At 44.3% G+C, this 25,201-nt stretch overlaps 1 protein-coding gene across 27 annotated transcripts in view; it reads right to left on the bottom strand.

Annotated features, from left to right (window-relative positions):
* The window catches only part of MAGI1 (membrane associated guanylate kinase, WW and PDZ domain containing 1), a 342,732-nt gene extending 319,172 nt beyond the window's left edge, over window positions 1-23,560 (bottom strand). For 17 of the 27 annotated variants that reach the window (XM_065075477.1, XM_065075479.1, XM_065075480.1 and 14 more), the window contains exon 1: window positions 22,834-23,559. In XM_065075477.1, the coding sequence (XP_064931549.1) occupies window positions 22,834-23,119 (286 nt within the window). In that variant the 5' untranslated portion in view covers window positions 23,120-23,559. Of the gene's footprint in view, window positions 1-22,833 lie in introns of all 27 variants that reach the window. The other 10 variants (XM_065075499.1, XM_065075485.1, XM_065075494.1 and 7 more) reach the window with 2 other exon arrangements.
* Window positions 23,561-25,201: the final 1,641 nt, after the last annotated feature.

The following is a 25,201-nucleotide window of genomic DNA, read 5'->3' as shown; positions in this document are numbered from 1 at the left end:
AATGAAAAGACTAGCTTCCCATTAATCACAACTAAATACATTTTAAAAGTTCAAAATAATGAATTTGAGACACAAATTACTCTAGCCCTGTCAGCCTGGTAGAGTCATTCAGTCTCAGCAACAAAAGGTTTCAATCAGATAGCCAAAACTTTTGTCCATCAGATTTAGATTTGTCGTGAAATGCAAGACAGACTTTACTCCTTCCCTGCCTTGCAGAGCCAAAAAGCACAGAACACAAGAAAATTAAAACCTGCTGCATTATCCTACAGCATGCTACAAAATGAAATAAAAAGCCAAATGTCTCTTTACACTCCCCTCCTCCTCCTCAAGCTGAATTATTTTTTTTAAACAGTCATGTAGTTGCAACCCTGCCTACATATCCAAAAGCTAAACAATTATGCCACAATAGGAGTATTCTGTTCACTCAGAAAAAAAATCCTCTAATGAAAAACTATGTTGGTGGTTGAATCCGTTTCCTTTAGGAGGAGTTGGCTGTAATCTCAGTGGGACTTGTGGTTTCAGCTATTCATACTGCTCATAGCAGTTTCTGTTTTTTCTCAAAGCAATGTAACCCAGCAACACAGAAAAAAGCTGTGATTAACTTCTTCTGAGATACAAGATGTCATGGCAATGCAAGTTGTCTCTTCGGTGAAGAGAATCATAAATCTCTATCACTGTCCTTTTTCTATATCCATCTCACATCCCAGGTGGAGTTTAAAGGGAAAGTTTGAAGTCACTGAAATTCTCTCTTTTACCTGAGAACATGTCGACTATGGACTCGTAACTCTCAGACCAGAGATGAACCCTCAGAGCTGCAAGGAACTGTATCTCTCAGACCCAATCAATAGCCCTGGCTCCTTCCCAACCACAAGAGAGCTTTAAAATTAACAAGCATTATATTAGCTAACTTTACCTAATGAACAGCTATCAACTGTCTACACACAGAAAACATTTCCTTTTATTTGTATGCAAATGTCCATATGTGGTGGAATGAAACTGAAAGGGAACATCTGTGCATCAAAATCTTATATAAATTATGGATTTTTTTAAATGCACTAAAAAAGCTGGTTTCAATCCCAATAAATTAAAGAAAAACACCAAACAAAAACAACAACAACAAAACACCTCCACACCACATGCTAAGGGGAATAATAAGAAGAATATTAAGGAAAAAAATATTTTTTCTTCATATATCTTATATGATGCACCCCAGCCTTGCCCTGACCTCTGAAATAGAACAGCTATAAAGTAAGGCACCTAGGCTCTGTTATCTGAGATACAGAATAATTCATAATTAATAGCTTAAAAAACAACAACAAAAAAAAATATATATATAAGACCCATCCAGCTGCCCCACCAATGCACAGATCTTGGAACTAATTGTCAGTTCACACTGGCCAGCGCATCTTTGCTGTCCAAACCAGTCTGGGGTCTGGTGGGTTCAGGACACTGCAGTCCTGAACTCAGGGTTTCCACACTGCTGTCCAGCAGCAGTTATTTATTATTGCTCTGTCCCACAATGTCCCAAGTACCCAGGTGCTGCAGAAGAAAGAAAGAGGTCATTCCCTGCTACCAAGGGCTACAAAATACCATGAGAAAAACAGGTAAAGGATAAGTAGATGGGCAGAAAATGAAAGCAAAGCCATCCTAGGGATGAAAAGCACAGCTTTAATGTTTTGCAAAACTGACCAGGTGCGTGTCTTGGTTTTTTGCTTGTGTTTTGTTGTTTTGATTTTGGTTTAGAGGTTTTGGTTGGTTGGTTGGGTTTTTGTGGTTGTTGTTTGGTTGGTTGCTTTTTTTAATCAAGTCAAAAGACAAGAATAAACTTATCACAACCAAAGTAGCAATGAACAAATATCACTGCTAAAATGCATTGCTTGCCTGCTGCATCCAGATGCACGCAGTATTTGTTCCTGCAGCTCCCCAGATTTCCCCCTGCCCTGTGCCGTCACAGAAGTTGCCGCTGCTGAGATAACACCAGCCGAGCAGAACAGCGAGGAAAAAACACCCCAAACCGGGCAAATGGGAACAGGGCATCTTTATCCCCCTGCACTCTCCTGCTTGGGAAGCAATCCTTCAGGAACCAGCTATCAGCTCTTAATGACTAGTTTTGCTACTCACAGACCCCACAATGAAACAGAGGGTGGTTGAGGTTACCATGCTGCGGTAATAATCAAATTTAAGGGGATTACAATCATTATAAGCTAATCAGGGTAGAATTATGTATTTTTAATTAACAACTGCTGCGTGGTTAAGGCACTAGAATCCCCCAGCTGTCTGCTGGTAAGTGCAACCAACAGCATCCTATTTGAAGTAAAAAAATACATATTTTTACATGGAAAATACATTAAGGAAATAAAATTTTTAAAGCGTTTAAAAATACTATATATACTGTAAAGCCTCATTATAGATCATTGGTTTTGCTTTCAGCATCGGAAAGTTGGGATTTTTTAAGCCCATAAATTCTTGCATTTAGTCTTATATTAAACATAGGACAAATATAGAAAGGGAATCATTTACAACACATTGTGTATATTGTTACTTCAAACCACATAGTAGTTACCCGTAAATCCTCCAGCATTTGTTGTAAACACATAGTGTTTGTCTACTCATTATAAGTCTAGAAAAGGACATATTTCTGCAGAGCCTTAAGAGGTATTCAGTGCATGAATAATAGAGACTGAATAAAACTTGTCATTTGGATTTTCTTGTAACAACACACTTTAATCCAAGATTCCCAAGTAGAGAAACAGATCTCCACAGTTTCTATAACCACCCCTGCTCACACTGTTGTAGTTTTAAATTATTCTTCAGCTGCATTTTAACTAAGAACCTTTTGACGTTATCACAGATGGACTCAAACAGGTACCAGGCTCCAGAGATCTTGCTTTGTTTAAAAATGAACTAAACCCAACAACCAGTTCATTTGGAAAACAGCTGGTTTTGTTGAAAGGTGTTCAGTTACAAGGAAGCTGATCAGAGCTTGCTGATGTTTGCCAAGAAGAGTTGCTCTCTAAGCACCCAAATTTGTCAGAAGTCAACAAAACAACCCCAAAAACAAAACAGTTCAAGTTCCTGGTGTTACACCAGCCTCCTCCTCCACAGCTCAAACACACTGTGACACTCTGGGTACACACGACAGCAGCAGAATTGCATCTGAGCACAGACAGGCCCCTCATTCCCCCCCTCTGTTAACTGGCCCCTTCCACTAATGAAAATACCCAACAGTACATGCTGGTTAGGAACCTCCTGCAAACCCTTCCCACTCACCCTAAAGTCATATTATCAGAAGTCAAATCAGCTCAGATGAAAAGACTCACAAGGATCATTAACAATTACCAAGACATAGGTTACGCATGATGCTGCTGAGTGTCCACTCTGCATCACCTTATTTTGACCAAACTATGTGTGTCAAGCATGGGATGGGTCCTGGACATGCTCCCTCAGACACAGTGTCTTCCTCCAAGGCTGCATCAGCTCCCCTGCTCACAGATAAGCAAAACCAGCCTTAGAGGGGTTAAAATACAGAATTAGGCTCTTTGGTAACTATTTGAGGGTATGCCTTAAGGTATGTTGGTTAAACAGCTACCTTCACATTCACAGCCCTCACAGAGGGGAGAGCTCTGGAGGAGCTAGGGGAGCAGACAACCAGGTTGGCCAGGTGATAAGCATCTCTCCGAGCAGAGGCATCCCTGCTCTGGATGGCCCATTTACAGGTCTCCCATTACCCATCCCATGGTGGCCAGACCCTGCCAGTGATGCTCTGCCTGGTGCAGGCTGCCCGCTGCTGCCTGACCTTTGTCCTGCATGAAAAGGGCGACACTTCCCCACCACCACAGCCAGTGAGCATTTGCAACTGCTCCAACCTGTCTCTCATTGCTGACCAGGTACAGATTCTATTACTGCAGAAGACAAATATCCTTAGATTCAGCTATTTCTGATAAAACTGTTTTCTCTGAAATAGCCCCAATACAATCCAAACTGCACACTGGCTGTTAACAGAAACTGCTATTTCTAAGAGTTTTTGAGAACTAGGCAGTCCTGAATAACATCCTCTGACATCTCTGTGGACTTTCACTAACTATCAGCAAAAGACAACTCAGAAAACCCAACAGCCATTATTTGATGTAAAGATCAAATATCCTGCTCAGACTAACACAGCTAGCCCTGGAAAAAAAAATTGAGCCTCCTTGAAAAGATGAGAGCTCTTGGGTAAATTATCTGGTCTTGCAATTAGGTGCTACCATCAAGATTATCCTCACCAACACCACCCAAAACTCCAAATTTAACACCCAGTAACACTCAACCGCTATTGATATGCCAGCTTCAGATAAGGGTTATGGGTGATGGGAGCTGTAAAGGACTCAAACTACTTTCTTCTCTTTCCACTCTGAAACAAAATATATCCTCAGAAAAAGTGCAAAATACATTCTCTTGGGAGGAAGAGGCCTAAAAAGACAACTACTATACCCAAAAATATAAGCATCACAAACACAGCACTTCAAGTCACAAGGACAGAGTCATCACTGAAGACATCAACCCCGACAAGAAGAGATGTGCAAGGAAATCAAAGAGCTGAGGCACTGAGCTGTACCCAGGCAGGCAAATAATGGACTAAATTGCCTGCAGCATGACATAGCTGCAATATCCTAGAGATTCTGACCACTTTGCAGCATTGTTTTTTCAACTCTCCCTCATTCTGGGACTTCAATCTGCAGGGCTGCAATTGTACTAACAGCAATGTTAGAGGCGAGACCAAAAATAAACACAGCACAAGAAAAATGCAAAGCTCCTCCTCCCCACAATGTCTGGAGGGAGTTTCCTGAGTCAGTCAAACTGTTCAGTCACTTGTTTACTTGTTACTAAGTATGAATTTTCACAGCATCGTGTGTGGTTTTCACTGAAGTTTCCAAGTTAAAATCAACAGGGCTGTAATGGCGTAAGAAAACTAAACATCACTAATCCTCTCTTGAGAGATGGGATCCCGGCTGCTTCCCTGGCCATGCCGCACACTGCATTTCCAGAGCAAATACTGCATTTCCAGGTCAAATATGAAAGTACTGGATACAAAGATGGTTCCTTGGGTCAAAAGATGAAGGGCACCAGCTCCCATAGTGACCTGCAAGGAGTCCGGCATCTCACTCGAGCCATTAGATATATTAACCCCGAATAAAGAAGCTGTCACAAGATGTTGAGAAGAGCTAGAATGCTTGTCCTTCCACAAAGCACCTCCCCAAAGGTCTTCCTGAGGGCCAAGAGGCATTTTGGAAAGGGGAGGTTGGCTCTTCTCCCTGTGGCACCCATGGAGGTTATAGCCATGGAGCAGCAGCCACAACAGACTTCAGAGCTATATAAAAAGCTGGCACAAAGTTTTGTTTATGAAAAGCTAAAAATTAAGTTTGACTTGAAATAGTAACAGCTCAGAGGGTCACATTCTTCTTCCATCTCTGCCTCTTCCCCCTCTGGGACCTCCTCTTTGTCCAGCAGCTTTCTCCAAATGATCTGCAAACATGGCAGAAAGTCCCCAAGAAGGAGGCAGGTAGAAATCTCTGCCTGAGGACTTGAAGGAATATGCTCACTAAGGGATGTTCAGCACTTCCTACAACACCAGACATTTTTTTCAACACCGACACTGCAGCAGAGATTGTTCCTATTTGCAGCAACTTGGTACATCAGATACTACAGTATTTCATGAATATTTTAGGAGGCGACTTCAGGTTCATGATGCTGTCAGAAAGAAACACACACCTTCCCATTCCATGGTACACAACTTTCCATGTAGTTCTCCTTGTTCACCTCCCGTAATGCTTGAGCACACACCAGAGGAAAATATAAGATTTCAGGCTTAGCAAACCTCCAGCCTAAACCAACATCCTGTAAAACTACGAGTTAAAGGCAGGAACACTTCACTTCCAAACCGCAAAGGCTGTAATGAGTGTGGCTTTAATTGGCTGGTACAAGAGCTGCACAGCCAGAATCAGCAGCTGGCAATGAAATCAGCCCTTCTGCACTGCAGATTGCTAAACTTTTGCCCTTGTCTGCAATGTGGTGTGTCACGGAAGTAATTCAGTACCCATAAAAAGAATTACAAAATTATTTAAGAAAAATAAAGTATTAGCGCAAAATTGGCAATACACAAAGTTTCTCCCCCAAAAGTTTCTAGCTGTACAGGGACCTATCCCTGACCTTATAGTGATGAATTTCTACTACGTGCACATACGTAACATCCTTCATTTAAAAAAAAAAATAAAAATAATAAAACAAACAAAACTTCTAGGTATCACTTAAAACCTGGTCCTCTAGAGCTACTGATTTCAACAGCCTCAGTACATACTTAAAAATCTCATTATCAAGAATGAGAAACGAAGTTATTTGAAAAATATCAGTCCCAAATGACAGAAGTCTCTATCAAGCAACTACAGCATGTTTTCTTGCTTCATTTAACACAGTAATTCACACATGCATCAAACTTCTCCTTTACAGGTCTACAAAGCACATAGCAAGTTCTGTGATAGCTTGCATCTGATTTCAGAATATTTGAAGAAGAGATAGATTAGTAAGGAACAGGATTTTACAGCAAAGCCTCCCTTTCATACGGTGCAAAAAGCTTTGAATCTCATAAAGCCAATGTAGTAAACTTTCAAGCCAAGGTGTTACACGATGTTAGCAGGGGTGCATTGCTACCACTTGATAGAGCTAATGGAAGTTTTACAGTTTACACTCCCCTTAAAACCACCTTGTTCTTGAATGAAGAGAGGCACACTAGGCTGAGTACAAATAAAAGGGAAAAAAAAATAATACAAACCAAAACCACACCAACAAGAACTTAAGGTGTTATGTGTAAACACTTTTTAATCCAAAAAGCCAGGCTGACCTAAATAAAAGTAGCACCCATGAGAAAAGCAAGACTGTATCATCCTGCAAGCAGCTGAGGAATTGCTGCTATCGCCTCTTCCCACTGTGAAATCCCGGCGCCTCACTCAGCCCACACCAGACGGCTCCTGTCCTGGCTACGGCACGGGCCAGAAACTCACATTGCCATTAGGAGTGCAGCACTCCAGACAATATGCAGAGCAGAATTTCAGCTCCTCAGTTAGCTTAGTTGTAAACCACAGGCATACAGTTCATGCCTTTCTGGTTTTACCTGCAGAACTTTATTTTAAATTGGGTCTTGCCACCAGGGCTCTATATTATTGAAGTTGCTCATACGAAGAATCAGGAGTCAGAAGCTTTGGACATGTCAGGGCAAATCCCACCAAATGTAAATTGGTATCATACACAGATTTATGTTTGCTTACATGGTACTAGAAACAGAAAGGCAGTAACTCAAACTGCTGCACAGGCTTCTGACAACAGTGATGATAAGCACTGCTTTTTAAGGCTGAAAGGAAATTCTGGAGAAGGAAGATAAATCAAAAGATGGCATCTTTGAAAGGGGAGCAATGCAGGAGCTAAGCCTCAGTAGCTCCACAAACACCCACCTCTCCCCAGGAAAAGAGACTTTGGTGTTATTCAGTAGGTGAGTTTTGCAACTGTTTTTATTCTAGTTAAAATTGCATGAGTGCTCATTAATTTTAATGTTGTGTGCTTTGCCATACCCATACCTAGGAATACCCTGAACCCTACAAGAGTTCACTCACTGTGTTCACAGAGCCAATGGTCCCTGCTCCCACAGCCCTGCAGTCCCCCAGAAATGGGCCGGAGGAGGACGCTGCCCTTGCTGCCATCAGACCTGACCTTGCAAATGTCCAGGAGCAGCCCCAGGCATCACATCCTCAGCCATTCACCTGCCATCGGTCACCCCACAAAAGCCGCTACTGCCACAGTCCCATCTGGGACAGTGAGCAAAGTGGAACAGGGCCCTTTCAAATACAGAGTCTGAGATAGACCATCCGTCTGTCCTCTCAGCTCCACGGAGGATAATGGTCTCTAACCAAATTTGTGGTTGTACTCTCCAAATATCAGCCCCCTCAAACACAAAACAAAAAAATCTTGCTGGTACATTGATTATTACAAATGCTGTTGATCAGGTATCTGCACCCATGTTCTCAACTTTGCTTTTAAAAGGCATTTACTCCTACATTTTGGTGCATTCTCTTGACCCCAGATATTAAATAAGCCAAATGCATTGAGCTCGCTTCTCTCCATACAAGCAACAAGGACTTTTATTAGCACACCTCCAGTGGAATATTAACTAAATCCAGTGTCCTGCTGGGAAGAGACTGCATTTAATCTGGGTTGCAACTGGAGAGCAGGGAAGAAAAAAGGTCTTCAGAATAAATCTGGCACCATTATTAAAGGAACAGGTTAATCATCAACCACAGGCATGAAACTGTGGGAACATGACAGCAACACAGTCCTGGCTGTCGGACAAGCAGAAAACAACCCAAATACATTGCAACAGAAAAGGGACTAAAACCCTCACTTCCTTACATAAATAAAGAAGCTGGTTCTGTAATAAGTATCTGTGGGGTATTTAGGATGCACTGATTTTATTAGCCAGAGATGCAACAGCCACCGAGGCAGGCTTAATATCCGTTTATATATATATATAATGCCTGATATCAGGGAGCTTTGCAGGGTTCAGAAATGGATCAGACATTTCTTCACATAACAATAGCCAAAGGCAGCATCTAATATTCTGCAAAAGGCAACAAACACCATAAACAAGGTATATAAATCCTCCACGCTCACAGGAATAAACTGCCTTCTGCCTAGAAGAGATCAGGACACAGGTTATTCTTACCAGTGGGTGCCAGCTTGTAACACTTTATTTTAAAACACATTATATTAACCAGTGTTTCCAACAGGAAAGCAACTGAGGAGAGCTCACCTGAATCTGCAGTGACACATCCTACACCAAAGAAAACAGCATCATTCTGGCACTAAGTTAATTTCCAAAAACACTCCTGAGAAGAAAAATAAAGACATAACCTAGAGGCTTTGTAACTGTTACTTTTTAAAGTACCATTTTAGAAACAAAGTAACGTTGTAACAAAATGTTAAAAGGCAACTAGAAAGAGTTACCAAAAAAAAAGTCAAAATATCACATCAGCCCAAACCTGCCAAGAACGAAGGGATCATAGCAGATAAAAGAAAAACAATATTACAAAAAAAGGTGGGTAAAAATAGAAGTGTCAGTATATGACATGCCTTCAAGTTATAGAAAAAGCATCTGGATTGTCCTCAAATCCCCTCCTGACTGCTGTCTAACTCAGTAACCATCCCTCTTGAGCAACAGGGCTATCTCAAGCAGAGCAATGGGGCAATGCCGATTTCTTTTCATCTGATGTCATATGGGATAGCAAAGCACCTTCCAGTCAGAAAGAGAACAATTTGTGTCCTGTGTTTCACAGACCCGAGTGCAGCCCAAAGCCTGCCTTCCAGCCAAGCTTGGAGGACACCAGTGGACACGCATGTGAGCTTTTGCTCATGTACCTGCAGACAGACCCATCTCTGGAGCCACACAAAAAGACAGCTCTGCAAATTAATACACTGGTGCAATTCACTCCAGGTGAAAGGTGGAGCACAGAAAGCCTCAGCTCTGCCTGTTAAGGCTCCAGAAATATGATTCCCACCTTATTTTTGGAGCCTGCCATTTATCAAGCATTGCTAAGGAGACGCACTTCTCTTCCACACTAAGGTACTTCCCTCTTCTTTCACAAGCCCAAGTGCAATACATCCTAATGGGATACATCCCACATAGCATGCTGCTCTGTGCAGGGTCACTGGAGCATGGTGATAACTTGAATATATATGTATGTGTGTATATATATATATATATATATTTTAAAGAGAGAGAAAAAGGCCTCTTCAATTGAGCAAATTTTACCTCTACAGCAGTTACAGCCAACTGTATGGCTCTGCATCTGGTACCTGCCTGTGTACATCCTTCTGCTGAAGTGACAGCTACAGAGCAGTAGTTGAAAACATTCAAGCAAAAGATATTTTGTCATTTTGCGAAGCACTAACACTAACTCAATGCTTGACTGTTTTAAAGGGTGTTACAACTTGGCTGTGGACACAGACTTTCCAGCTTAAATTATGGATTTTTTAAAGCTCTGAATACTACTTCTGCAAAGCAAAGACCTTAGAGCATTCCTCCTCTGCTCTGCCTGTGATCCCCAAAGTCTGAACCAGGGAGATATTTGACTTTTCATGTCTAAGCTAAGGCAGCAAGAAGAGAAAAAGAGGGGGGGGGGAAGTCCCATTCAATAAAAAGTTGAGGGAAAAAAAAAAAACAGCTGAGCAGCTGCATGTGAAAATTACATTAAGTCCAAAGCCACCAAGTGTGATCAGCCTTAGGACAGAGAAACAGTCAGGCAAGTGCACAAATGTCTTTCACATGTTCTGAATGGAAAGAAACTGAATTTTTTAAAGACTAACATGGAAACTGCTTTAAGCAATTTGTCATTTTCAATAGAGGTTCTGCAGTTCAAAGAGAGATTTCGACAAGTTAAACAACTTCCTACCAGAGTGGCTGCATGCAATGTTTGAACTACCTCTTGCAGTCTTCTTAGAAAAGGAATATTTCTAATTTTGCCATTCAGGAAGACTTTGAAATGTCACTGACATTTGATTTGACCAGTGAAGAGGAAATATAGAGTTGAGAGAAGGGAAAAACAATGCAAATGCCATTCTGTATTTTTTAACTTGGTTTCAAGCAATATTCACCAAGCTGCCTATTTACCTCCTAGAGGGAGAAACTTCAGACATATTTTCTGTAAACATGGCAACTTAATGTCCACCTGTGTATTACAAGACATAAATGTGAAATAGCTGAAAGAGAGCTGAGAGCATCTTTTTGCTAAACTTGAGCTAGAAACAATGTTTTTATGCCAAAAAGTTTTATGGTCCACTGCAACGCATAATAATGCTGAGGCCTCTTCTATATCAGGGATTTTAAGAAAAAATAAATATGCGATAAATATTCCCCAGTGTTTCTGCCACCAGTTCAGACAGCTATCAGCATTCAGCACTGCTGCTGCTGTGTCTGAATATGTGAAAGGTCTGTCCTTCGGAGGCCTGGAAGAAGTTTTGTTTATCAGTTGGTGATGCTAACAGGAAGGCTGTGCTCAGCTGGGAGCTCAGGGAGAGGGGACTTATCCTGACACAGCCCACAGGTCACTGGGAAGATGCTTGAGTTTTAGAAAAACAGAGCAACAGGAGCAGAGCAGCAACAAGTACATATAAAATCAGCTGTGTGGCTGTTTGTTACAGTAAAATCTACCTCTATCTGCAATCAATACAGGAAAAGAGGAACACCAGTTTTAATTAAAGATGGCTAAGAAAGTCCCTAACTTTTTAAAGAAAAGGTTCTAATCTTCCTTGTAAGCACACAACCCCAGGCCAGCAGGGCAGGAGGTGCTGCAGGCAGCAGAAACAATTCTTGTCAAAAATAAATCAACAAATTACTATATCCAGCACCTCCTGAAATGGGTTCCAGACAGGCAGCTGATGGAACCTTCCCTGCCAACTCAATTGCACTGCGGAAATATACTTGTATTCCCAGCCAGGGGCAAGATCCCATCCAGGCAGCTCCCGCTACGGCAGATGCTGTACAGAATGAGAGAAGAATACTGAAAATAAAAGTTAACTGTGACAAGCCAGTTTGGGGGCCAGGGTTTCCTCGTTTTCCCCAGCATCTTCAGGAGAGAGCAGGCAGCGCCGTTCCAGCAAGAGGCAATGACAACCCACCCGCTCGCTCTCTGGGATTCAAACTGGCACAAAGCACAGGGTACGGATGACCAGGCTGAGTTACGCGCCAGCCACACTAAATCAATTTGAAACAGATTTTGATTAATCCACTGCAGCCTTTTAACGGCAATTTGGTCTTTGGGATTGTGACAACTTGCCCGGCTTTTAGGCAAACAGCAATTTCCACACTGGTTTAGGCAAGCCTCAGCACCGATTATTAGCATCTTTTAAATACAGACAGAAAAAGCCCTCTGCGACGTGTTACGTTAGCACATGCTTAAATCACTCTCATATTTACTGGGGCTTTTCTCATGTCTAACAGCTTCAGGAGATCCAAATTTACACACTAACTGCTTACCAATCTGCAATGTGACCAAGATATCCTACCCCAGATCAGAACTATGTGGAGAAAAGAGGGAAAAAAAAGAGACTCTATTTAGCTCCTGGAAAAACTAGTGTGTGTGTATTTCCAGCATCAACTAATACAACTGGAAAATTGGCAACATAAAAGAAAAATAAATGGAAAAGCCACCTTCGATAGTCCCTAGGTCATCTCTTCTGCAGATAAAAATTTCAGCCTTTGGCATATTTTACAAGCACACAGTAAAAAACTTACAGGGTGTTTTTAAATTGAAAGACTATTGTGGCAAACCTCCACCTGAGCAGGACAGCCGGGCAATGCAGAAGGGAGCTGCTCCAACTAAGCAGTTTGTCTGTTTCCCATTTTAATGAAGATCTGGGAAGAGCACCACAGCACTGGGGAGCTGAGATTTGTGGGTCTCTTTTGGGGGTTCCCCCCTCCAAACATCAGTTGGGGTCTTTTTAGATCTTGTTCTTCTTCCCCAAAGCATCCAGGCAAGAGCAACTCTCCTAAGTTCATGTGCTGTCTGGCACAAGAGGGGACCCAAACTTCATCAGGCTTGAAAGATGCCATCATGGATCCATGTATTTCCCACTCCTTGCACCTTCAGAAAGGAATGCCCTTCTGTTAAAGAGTAACTGCCATCTGACTCTGCAATGAGGGAGCTAAATGCCACTTTATTGCCTTTAAAATGCCAGAGACCTGCGTGCACAGCGAAACTGGGCACCTTTCCGAGGTAACGTTTATAGGTGCACACTAGTTTCCCCTCCTGCACTCTCAAAATGACTCACAGGGACCAGACAAAGGTCTAGACAGCAGCTGCCCCCAGAAATTTGTCAGGAAAAGGGAATCTGGATCTCCTTCAGAAGCCATATCGCAAAACCCACTTAAAAAGCAAGAGAGGTTTCATGAACGAGCTGTCTTTTAAAACCATCATGTTCCTTCAGATAATTTACAGGACAAGTATCGCTAAAACGGTTTTACCACAGGAACACCACAGAAGTGAATTTAAATGTTTTTTTCAGGATCAGAGGCTGCCCATGCATCTCGTGATGAGACAATGGGCACAGGAACCATTCTCAGCCATAATGGTGGTGGTTTCATAGTCTTCAGCTTTCAAATAGTTGTGCCAATAACTAATTTTGCTACTTATGGCAAAATCTATGACACTGGCTCTTTAACAGCCTGAGCTGCCAAAGTCATAGGATTACAATGGGAGGAAAAGAAAAACAAGAAGTAAATAGAGAGAGACAGATAAGAAGATGAGATTCCGGAACTCTTCATTGAAGAAGTGTTTGACCATATGAATGCTAAAGTGAAAAAAATAAATATATATATATTCATATACACACATCAGTGACGTGCTCCAAGAGCCTCACCCAAGAATTCAAAGTATTTTGATAGGTGACACAATATTTTCACAAGCTCTTCCTCTTAGGCTGGGTGTAGGCTCTATGTGGATATAAAACATTCCCCTATATGTAACCTCTCCAAGCAGCCAACCCTTGGACCAGCACAGCTCTGGTGTCCTCAACACCCTGCCTGGATTTTGCCCAGAGCAGTTCCGCACCTTCCATAGAAAGCCAGACAGAAAATTATTGAGAGTTTAATTGCCTCGATCCACATGTAGTAAACAAAGTTTCCTGCCACATGAAAGATTTATATAGACCATGGTTAAATTCAGAGAAAAATACCTCCACGTGACACCAGGCGAATCTCAGACTGTCCATACATCATCATTTACCAAAAACAAACAAACAAAAGGTAATGCAGCTATGTTAAATGTAGAAAAGTATTTGTCAAGTCAGATCTCCATTTGGAAACAGTCTGATTAATAATAGCAGATAGTAGGTGACATGGAGGACTGGAAGACTCCATAGCGCATACTTTACAAAAGTTGACAAAACACTATATACCATTACTAAACAAGTTTAGTATTTGCACATAAAATAAACATACAAAGTTTGCTAGGGTATGGGCAAAGACAAACTAACAACAACAACAACAAAGCCATCCTTTCCCAATATAAAACAACTTACTGATTTTCTTCAAAAACAACCAAATGCAAGTGCCCCACTGTGAACCAGCAGAGCCTTGGGCTGTGCTCATGAAGCCAAGCTGCTGCTGCTCACCACGACCAGCGCACATTAACAAGACATTCTATATTAGTCACTTCATTGTTTAAGGAAAAATGCATACCAGGGAAAAGAAAAGGACACAATTCTTTGTTTTACATCAAACTAATCCCCCTTTCACCCTTAGGACAGGGAGAGAACAAAGCCTGGGCTGGACCGGTGGTTGCCAAAGCCCCATCAGGCGTCCTGTCCCTCAGGGCCTTTGCCAAGCACCAGTGCCAGCACTGCAAAGGGGGGAACTAGACGGTGTCCCCAAACCCAGCCAAGCCACATTCTTCTCCTCTCCAGGCTCACTGGGCAGCAGGCACCCCAGGCTGCGCTGTGCCAGGCATCCTCGGCCGTCCCCACGCTGGGCAGGCGACACGCAGGCTGCAGCCTGGAGGAACACCAGCTATTTTAGGCATTGTGTCCTAACAGGATATTCAACGACAAAGTTGTATCCTATATTATTATACATCATTGTAGGCATTTAGGGCTCCCTGAAGAAGAACATGTTGGTCTAGACTGCTCTGTCATCAGCTGGTCCTGCAGAAAGCGCTCGGCTACCTCTGCTTTTAGAGATGGCCTCAGCATCAGTAACAAACCCAGCAGTGAACAGAGAAATCTTTCCTCAACCTGATGCGTTTGTTATCTCTCACACATCTCCTGCTGCTCTTCCTGCCCCTCTCCTCCAGCCACCCCTGGTTCCAGCAAGGCTCCAGTGAACTGTTCCTCTGCAGGTCCGAGCCCCAGGAGGATCCTCTTGTACCCCTGCCACTTATATTGCTAATTAGGAATCTGCAGGCACCTTTGGGAAAGGAGAACAGGCATCTTCTCTGCTGTCTTTTGAAGTCTTTTCAATTATTCTGCAGCCCAGGTCCTCACCTGCCCAGTTCAGCCTGTTTGGGAGGTAACTTTCCCCTCTCTCTCTCATGCATCCAAAACACATCTGCGTCTGTCATCGGTTTGGACTAACACCCACTTAGCACAGGATCTTCTCCACTGGAATAGGAGAAGTTGAACATCAAAGTTTTGGGTTTTTTTTTTAAGTACTCTATCTGCACAGCTTTGTTTGTGTTGAGGGAGTGGCTGGATTTTAGGCAGCTTCTTTTTCAAAGGCTTTTTGTTAATAACTAAATGAAAATCCCAGAGTCGAGGTTTTCCCCTTAAAAAACAAGTCCCTGTGATTAAGGATATGAAGAAAGAAAAGTCGGTCTCTACCCAACCTAATTGTACTGAGGCACTGACTTCAGGGCTTCAAAATTACAGATGTATAATCCAAGACAATGAACTCTTTAGTCAAGGACTAGCAAACCATGCAAAATTGATTCCTTATTCAAATGCCTTCCAAATGTAAGGGCATCTGTTCCACTTTGCAAGTCATCCCAAAGGCTTTGTTTGTTTTGTTTTCTTTTTTCTCCTGTTCCATTATGAAGACAGGGTGGTTTGCATTATTTTCACACTATGTAATAAGCACTATTGTTTAGTCTAATAGGGAACAATCAGTGAAATCCAATAAATATTTTTACCTTATTTTTCTTTTAAGTTATGACACAAGCCCTCTCAGATGTAAAAACAGGAACTGTTCTCAATCAAAAGCCAAGTCTGTAAAAATGTAACCAAAACGTCAGGACCTGAAGAAAAAAACTACTTTGTTTCTCCAAGGTCTACTAGGGGCAGCAAAAAAAAAAAAAAAAAGGCTTAAATAATATTACTAACACAAAACAGTTCAGCACAAATGATGCCTAAGTCAGGACTGCAGACCAGCAGAGAGAGCAGTGCCATCATTCCAGCCCATAGCAGTGAAATAGCTCTGGAAACCATTTAAAATGTCGCAGGAGGGAGGATGGATGGAGTGTCTGACCTTTGGAAACTGAAGGGTGGATCTCAACAAAAATATCCCAGCTAACCTGAGCCACGCTGCTCCTGCAGGACCAAGATGCTGGTCTGTTTATTTGGTGTAATGGAAAAGCAAAAAAGCAAAATAAAGAAAAATAAAAATCTAAATCTGCCAACATACCAGCCCAAAGTAAAAGCTGCCAAGCTGCTCTGGAAACAGGCAGCCACAGCTCTCTTATCAGATCAGCAGAAAACAAACTCTGGCCAATAGCTCAGGCTTAGGTTTATTTCCCAACACCAGATCTTTGCGGGGAACCCCAAACTTAAACCAACAAATGCACTGAATATGTGGGTCTCATGGGGCTGCCAGCTCTAGCAGGACATGCAGCCTCACCTGTCAAACCAGCACAGCAGTTGAGCCAAAGCAAATTGCACGAGACTGAAACATGAACTGAGAAAACAAAATCTCAAGTGTCAAGAGAGACAGAGAAAATGATGATAGTGGTGGAAATTACGTTTCTGCAGGAACTGTTCTTGCATGCTCAGCAGCACTGTCACTCAGCCCTGAAAAGCTGCTGTTTTCTCCGTCCTGCAAGCGATGCCTCTGGTGACAGGGCAACAGGAGCGGATAGGATCTTCGTACATCACAGCGAGCCGACCCATCCCTATGCCCTTGGTGCAAACAGGTCACTTAATACTCAGTTCCTAAAAGGCAAAACAATTTTTTTTTTCCACAGCTGAGCTAGAAAAAAAAAAAAAAATACAGACTGAGAGGATCCTGAATTTTGCTGCTCCCGGAGTCGGGATGTGGAGCTGGAGGAGCTGAAATGGGATGGAGAGGTGTGAGTATCAGCCCCCTGAGTACCACTGACTGCTCATGGTAAGATCACTGTCTTCAGCTTTTTTTTCGTCTCAAATTCGTCGTAGTCCTCCTATAAATTCGTGGCACTTGCTCATACAGAACCAGTACTCCGTGCTTTTCACCAAGAAATTTAAGTCACTTGCAGCAAACAAAGATCAAAACCCATATGTCTTGATTTATGCGTTCCACTCAAAGTCAGAGGAAGTGTGAAAAAAAAAACGCAACACTTGAAATAACTAGCAAGCACAGCTTGTGTCTGGATGAGAGTAAAGAAATGTAAATAACAAACTCGGTCAAATTATTTTTAAAAACCTCAACAGAGGTCCCAAGGATCCCACCCTTGCCCACAGCTCACACCTTGTAATGCGACAGAAAGAGCCCCTAAGGCAGCAGCATATTCTCAGTTACCTCCAAGCTGAGGATGCTAAAATCTAACAAATGAGGAATGTGTTCGCCCAAACCATCAGTTCTGCACAGCCAGGCAAGTGCTACTCAGAAAATCTTTACATCTTAATGTAGCTGCCCTTGGGCAAACGTGTTCCTTGTGCAGGTACACACTGCCAAAGGAGCAGGGTACTTCTCAGGCATCAGATAGGGAAAGAGATACAGAAACAGCCATGCATGATTGCAGCCTGAACCAGAGGAACATGACAATACCAAACATGGGAATACAATGAGCTACTGATGGTTTGGCTTTCAAACCTGTAAAAGAAGTTCCTGCATTTCTAACAAGATACATGGAAGTTTAATCTTAAATCCCACAATGGCAGGCCAATAAGTCACTCATGCAGGAGTTGTAACTTGGTCTTAAAAAGTAAACAGAAACAGCAGGCAGGATGGTGTTAACATCTTATTTTGCAATGTTGAATGACTGCTCATAATTAGAATATAATTGTGATTTAATTGCTCTGTGATCTGACCGGCCATAAAGAGGGAGCCTGGAGTCCCATCTCAATGGGTGTAAATATTAAACTTATTGTGGAAAACATAATCCCATTTCATGCCACTAAGAGGATGGCATTAATTCCTGAAATTTTTGGTAACAGAAAAGATGTGGCATTTGGGCTCTAATGTCCATCTCTGGGTGCTACCTCATGGCTCCAGAGAGGATGGATGAACTGGTTTGCCACAAGTAGGATCATCTTCTAAATCCTGACAGGTACTGCACTGCAAATTAAGGCATAGTAAAGACAAGGTCTTCATCACAGCATTTAGTACACAGACATACACGTCGCGACTACTAAATGCAATACTACTCTAAAGATTACTGATTTGTAGAAAAATGTATTAGAAGTAATGCAAAAAAGAGATTCTGCCTTTTTTTATTTCATGTGGTGACTAGCCCTGCACAAGGCTTCTCCCAGCAGGTCAGTGTTGAAAACAGGCCTTATAAATCTAAAACGCATGAATGTCACCCAAATGTTCGGATGGCAAATCTTTCCCTCCACTTGAAATCCACTTGGGTCCTAAAAGAATTTGGGTCAAACGGAAAAACAACGTACAGAATTTACCATGCAAGTGACTGGCACTCAGCTATGCAAGGACTAAAGGAAAATGCTCCTTGGAGCTCATGCATGAGGCTGCGGAAGCAAACTAAGAACAGCCAGAGCTCGCTCTCTGCACAGCTTTCCCCGGGCTGGCCAAGGGTGGCAGCTGCCCGCACAGCAAACCCAGCGCCAGCTCCACTGCAGCTCAGGGAGGCACCGCCGACCTAACGTGGGATGTTCAATGTCACCCACTAACAAAGTGACACTCTGCTTACCAGTGTTTGCCAGACTACTGAACACACACAAATTTACAGATGCGTCATTTTTAATGTTCTACAAAAAAAAAATCCAAGCCAGCAATTCTCTCACGAGCTCTCAGGAAAATGAAAGAAAAAGGTCCAAATGCCAGCTCATGCAAACTCTTTGAAAGAAGCTGGTTTTGTTCACATTAGTACATGTAACTAATTTCAACATCGCATGATCGCTTCGTGTAACAAATGCAAGCCTGACATTGAAGCGCTGAGTCACTGCACCATATTTCAGAATTTATCTTAGGGTCAAGTTAATGTTTGAAAAGAAACAAATGCAGCTGATAGCACTGGGTAAACAGTGACGGTTTCTGTTTGGGATCACGCCTGCTCCTGTTTGCCCTGTGTAGGGCAAAGAGAAAAAAACCCCACAAACCTACAATTCCTCCCTACTGTGAGATCATCCCAGCTGTAAAGCACTATGAAAATCTTTAATTGCATAAACTCAGCACCTCCTGCCTTCAAAGCAACTGGTCATTTAGAGTTTGGAATCCTGAGACTTTTTAGGGAACGGAGAACAAAAAAAGCCCACAATTTAAAAATAAGTGTACAAACATATTAACTTTGACAGTTTCCCATACCGACTTCTTGGCTTAGTATGACTTGGCACAGGTCGGCTAAACAAGGAGCAAAAAAACTTAAAGGCCACAATCTGAATCTCACTGAATGTGTCGATCTGTCACTGAGGGAGAAAGAAAACCCAGATACCTTGCCTTAAACAAAACGCCGTCAATTTTTTATAGATACAGCCTTGCTTCTTCCCCTGTGAATAACAGGGGATGATAAACTTCTGTTCTGTTGTGCTGGACTCTGTTAATTGAGATACATAAGAAGAAATAGTATGCCCAATTTTGTTTTATCCGAGTGAACCATATATTATCAATTTACCCAAGTGAGCTATTTTGACAAACATGAAATGTGTTCAAGGAAGGTACAATATTCACAATACAGCTGAGAAATCATCCTGTTAAGGCAATGCCTGCTTTAAACAAGAATACATGACCATTACTCCTGTAATTCCATCTATTAATTCTATACTCTCAGACCAAGTAATAATAAAAATGCATTTATTAACTCCACAGGAGTTAATTGCCAATTTCATCAGAATTTAGGCACAGATGTAAGATGGAAACAGTCAGTCATAAAAGCACTACATGTTAACTGAGGTTTTTTCCACACATTTGACAGTTCTGAAAGTTGCTGAGATACATGGCAGCAGATTCTTCCTCTATCTCTCTCTACAAAACAGGCAACTATAGTGGTACATTTTTTTGCCTCAAACATAATACCTAAAAAGGGTGCATATGGGGAAAAGAAAGGAAAATCTTCATTAAAGTTATTTAGTTTTTCTCACAGGTTAAGCAAAGGACTGAGAAATCCCACATGAGCAGTATTAAATATCGTTATTCCAATTAAGTGAATTTAGGTAGGTTCCCCCTTTTTGTACTTTGTGGGAACCTACTCAAACTTACAACTCACAAAAGCAAGAAAAAATACTGCATGTAGACCTGCAAACCTATAAAATCTAGTTCAATGATAAATCCCATACATAGCCTATTCCACCTATGTTTCACATCCCAGTCTCTTGTCTTCCACTAAGTGCAAGGTCAGAACAGTTATTTTCTCTGTTCATGCCTGCAGATGAGTGACTTATTTATAGTAAATTTCCTGTTTTTCCAGCCTTGTAAATGTCAAACGAAATAGACAAGGCAATAAAACCTATACCTTTCCAAGCTAATATTGCCCTAGCACTTCAGCACCAGTTGATTAGGCACTAAGAACTGCGAAAAGGAGGAGAATCTTAGTTAAAAATGTCATTACAATCTTATCTTCACACTCCTTCACTCTCTGCTCTAGTGCCACACACCGCCTGTTGAATGGCAGTTGCCATCCCCATAATGAGATTTTTTTAATCAACATAAAAGAAATGCATTTTAATTAAAACACTCTTCTTTTCTACACTTATGATCCTGATCCATAAGGGAGTTCCCTGTTCTGCGCAGAGGAGTGTGCAGTTACCAGGCTATCACTGAGTGGCACAGGGAGCTGCCTTCCAGCCCACAAAAATATTTAACTATTTTAAAAATATACAAATGCATATTCTACATTCCCGTTTAATAAAGCATTTTAAAAAAATAAAATACAGGGCGGGGCGGGAGGGAAGGAAACTGCAGTCCCATAGTAACCAGGGACTTGGTTCTCACTTCTGAATGAGGATGGTCCAAGGTTCAAGTGCCTGCCCTGACTCCAGGCTGGGTTTTGAACCTTTTTCAACCAGCTTCCAGGTAAGCCCAACCAGTCTGCTGAAACTCAGCTCTCACCCCTTCTTTTGACCATACGCAGGAGCTGAGACACATTTACCACTGAAGTCTGTCATTTCTGGTATATTCCTATGACATGTTTCTATTTAGATTAACTAGTGTTTCCAAAACAACCAAAAGTTTAATGACAAATTGCTTGGTTGGGAAGGAGTTTTATAAACACCTCTGTTAATTTACCAACACTGATCACATTGCAAAATCAGAAGCTGTATTTTAACACTTCTGCTAAAACAATCAGTATGGAAAAAAAAAAAAAAAAAAAAAGCTGCCTAATTTCCTCATACTTTTCTCCACGCTTTTCTTGCCCTCCCGCCTGGGCAGGGAAACCAGCAGGCTCAGTTTCGCTCCCCACTCCTCAGTGAAGCTGAGAAAATGCAGCAGGGAAAATGTGCATTTATAAAGAAAACCGGTTGTGTTGGAGTTCGACACTGTTTGCTAGAATATTTCTACTGGCTCTTGGAAATCACTAACAAGTAGCTGTGCTTCGGGACACCGGCTCCCAGGCAGGTTTGAGCTGGCATTAGCCCTGCAGGAGGGGAGCAGGTGGCAGAGGGGATTGCACAGCCCAGCCATGGCTCAGCTCTGCTCTGACACCCCATTGCTGCGACCTGCTCCAGCTCCGGAGGTTTGAAGGATGACTGTGAAACAAGTGCCTGCAGCCCTCCGGTTCTGCTCATGGATGAGACCAGGGATCAGACTTCAGGTGACAGTTCTGCCAGCTGGCCACGAATCTTGTCTGCAGTGACCAGCTGGGCTGAACCAACTACAGAATAAAAACCCTCTTGCACCACCAGCTACAGCAAAAGCCTCAACTTTGGGATGTACACATGCCTGGATGACAAATAAACTTTCCCCTAAGGAATCTCTTGGGTGATAGGAAGAAAACTTCCCTTCCTTCCTCCCACTGGAACTGACCCTGGGGTGCTTTTCCACCCTGCGCATCTCCAGGTGTTCAGCTGCAGCCCTGCTCATCCTGCCCATACAACCAACCCCAGAGCAGCTGTGGCAACACTAACAGTTTCCTGGCACTAAACTCAAGTCCTGTCCTGGAAATTACAAGCCCATTAGCCAGGCCTGTTACACTAACCTGTTGAGTGACTGTTACATGTACACGGATGTGAAGTGTTTTGGTTTCTTTTTTTTTTTTTTCAATCTCGCATGAGAGGACTCTTCCTATCCTCTTCCTCAGCCAAATGAAAGAGCTACCTGCGCATGCCTTCACCTGTGCATGGCAGGGCTGGGAGCGCAGATGTGCCCTCACCTAGGGCAAATCAGGGAAAGAAAAAAAAAAAAGGCAAACCCGAGCTGACTTTCAGCCAGAGAGAAGAACTGCCCTGGCAAGAGGGTCACAGCTTTTCCCTTCCCAAGGCAGACAGCCGGTAATAACATGCTGCACTTTTTGAACAAGACTCCAGTTATTCCCTCAGCAACGCGGCTGCTCGAAAGGATGCTCAGCTGCTGGAGGAGGAAATCTCTGCCACATTCCCCCAGCTGCGGGTCTGCCTTGGCAGCTCCAGGGGTCAGTCCCGGACCCAGGGTTCCCCCCTCAACACCCGTGGGTGCCCCCGCAGGGAGCACTGGAGGCTCCGCGGTACCTTCGGGAAAGTCTCACGCAACTGCTCGTGGTGCTTAGCGCAGGCCAGAAAACTGCAGGGAGACTCCAGACTGAGTCCGGACGATAAGGTGCCCGTGCAGAAGTGCACACGATAAAAGTGCAAATGTTCCCATCTCACTTCTGTACCACATCTAGCCCTTGGCCACCCGGTACCCTCGGAGGTGCCCTCCGCCTCCCCCGCAGCCCCGTGGGCAGCGCAAGGTGGGTCCCCCCGCGTCCCCGCTCGCACCTTGTCGGACGGCTTTCACCACGATGGGGTCCTTGCAGCTCCGGATCACTTCCAGCACGTCGTAGCGCGGCAGCCCCGAGACGCGGACCCCCTGCACCTCCAGCAGCAGCTCCCCTTCGCTCAGCGCTGCCTCGCCGTCCCCCACCACCGCGCCCGCGTAGGGGAACTCGCCGTGCTCCGCGCCGCCGAGCAGGACGAAGCCCAGCTGCCCGCCGGGCCCGCGGGTGAGCGAGCACTGCCGCACCCGGCTGGCCCAGTGGTTCTTCTTCTGGACGACGCGCGACATGGTGCTGCGCGGCTCTCCGCGCCCGCGGGAGAGCGATAAGCAGGTGCGCAGGGGGCGCCGACCGGCTGCCTCATAGACCGCGCCGCCGGTCCGGGGCCCCTCAAGCCATCACCGCCGGCGCCGCGCCCCGCTCCGGCCGCGCTCGGCCCGCATGGCTCCGCGCCCGCGGAGGGCGCGCGCCCGCCTCTCGCCGTCCCTCTCCCGTGTATTAAAAAAAAAAAAAAAAAAAGAAAGAAAGGAAAGAAAAAAAAAAAGCGCTGAAAAAGCAAATCCGGCTGGTCCTCTCCTTCCCGCGCTGCTGCTCTGTTTTGCTGCCCCTCTCCGCGGGCGCTGCGCGGGGCGCGGAGGCGGCGCACGGCGCCTTTAAGGCAATACAAAGACCCGTTTGTTTTGTTACACTTCGGTCCGTCCCGCTCCGCCGCGCTCCGCGCCGCCGGCGCAGGCGCCCTCGCACACCCCGCCCCGGCCCGGCCCCCGCCCGCCTCCCCGCCCCCGGCACGGCCCGGCCCGGCCCGGCCCCCCCGCGCCACACGTGCGAGCCCCGGTCCCACCGCGGTACCCCCGGCCGCGGGGCCGGTGCGTGACCCGGTTGGAAGGGCCCCGCTCTCACGAAGAACTTTTCCGAAAGGGAAAGTGGGTGCCTGCGGCTGTGCCCCTCGGGCGGGGCTTGGGCGAAACCCCCCAGCAGAAATAACTCAGCTCTGGGAAGGGGCTGTGGGGCAGAGAGGGGTCTTCACCACACACGGCTCCGCTGGTTGCTCCTGGAAAAGTTCGGACCCTGAAGATGTTAATGTTTTGGGGGAGAGCAAGGGTAATCCCTTGTTTTCCCAGGAGGATTTCTAGGATTTTGCAAGTTGCAAACCTCCGGAATCACTGCTCACCTGTGCTTTCCAGGGGTTTGTTACAGGAGAGGACACAATGAGGCAGAAGTGCCAAGGAAAAACTTGCACAAGCCTGTAATTAAAATAGTATCAAAGAGCTTGCAAAAGGATGAGTTAAAGCTGTGCTTGTATCCTCGATTCTCCACTTCTTAGTCTCCAAGTGCTCGAATTTGCTGCTAATAAAGTTCTCGTGTTTTATTTTCCCCATATATTCATTTAGAAGCTGGACAGACCTACAGTGAGGTCTGTCTGCTCGGGAATGCGACATGCATCCATTTATTTGCCCTTGACCACAACTCTTCAAAGTTACCCAGAACTGGTGCAAAACTCGAAAGGGGAAAATAAGTAAGTGTGCATGTACCAGCTGTCCCTTCCAGGTCATGCTCTGTGCTTTCAAACCTGAAAGCCAGGCCTCATTTTGAGCAGTCTTATGCATGACCGAACCCCTTCCAGCAAGGAATTCAGTTGTCAGATATGTGTGTGTCCTATTTTGCTGCTAATCGGGACTGAGAAGTGACACAGGGAAACAAAAAGCCTGGTCTCCCTCCCTGCACTGCCCTAATGTGTGCTCTGCTGCTACAGCCCGCAGACTTCTGCTGCTGCCCGTGTTGATCTCTTATCTCACATCTTTTCAAGCCATGCGTGTACCGAAACAGTCTGTGATGCAGGAGAGCTGGCAGGCTCAGGAAGCCAGTGCACAATAGCTGGGGATGGAGTTCAGCCTAAGTCCTCTGGTGCTCTGATCAGCCAGGCTTAGCTCGCAGACCTTCAGGGGGTGACAGGGGTACCTTCCTTGCCCTTGCATCTGTCCTAGAAGTACGGAAGCCTTGTCCTTCCCTCACAGTCTGCATCCCCACCACTTTCTTTCCCCCAGCCGAGATCTCTCAGATGGCTATTTTGTAAAATCCCCATCGCTGCCGGTGCTGCTCTGCGGCTGCAGAAGTTGCTGTCTGTGGCCCAAGTGGCACGGCCACCTCCAGGCAAGGGAGCACTTTGCCCAATGTCATGTACCACAGCAGTGAGTCAGCTCCATCCGCCACGCCTTAGGCATCACTGTCCACGTCTCTCCATGGGAAGCAGATGGAATTGCCAGGGCTCAGAAAGTTGGAATAAGTACCTGAGCCCCTTCCAAGGAGCGGGGCAGAGCCTGCCTTCCTGCCTATGAAGGGCAAATGCAGAAGCAAATTCATAAAATTCACAT

The sequence above is a fragment of the Columba livia genome, chromosome 10 (genome assembly GCF_036013475.1).
Source record: "Columba livia isolate bColLiv1 breed racing homer chromosome 10, bColLiv1.pat.W.v2, whole genome shotgun sequence".
Taxonomy (NCBI): domain Eukaryota; kingdom Metazoa; phylum Chordata; class Aves; order Columbiformes; family Columbidae; genus Columba; species Columba livia.
The sequence above is the reverse complement of the archived record's forward strand: the minus strand, read 5'-3'. Positions and strand labels throughout refer to the sequence as shown.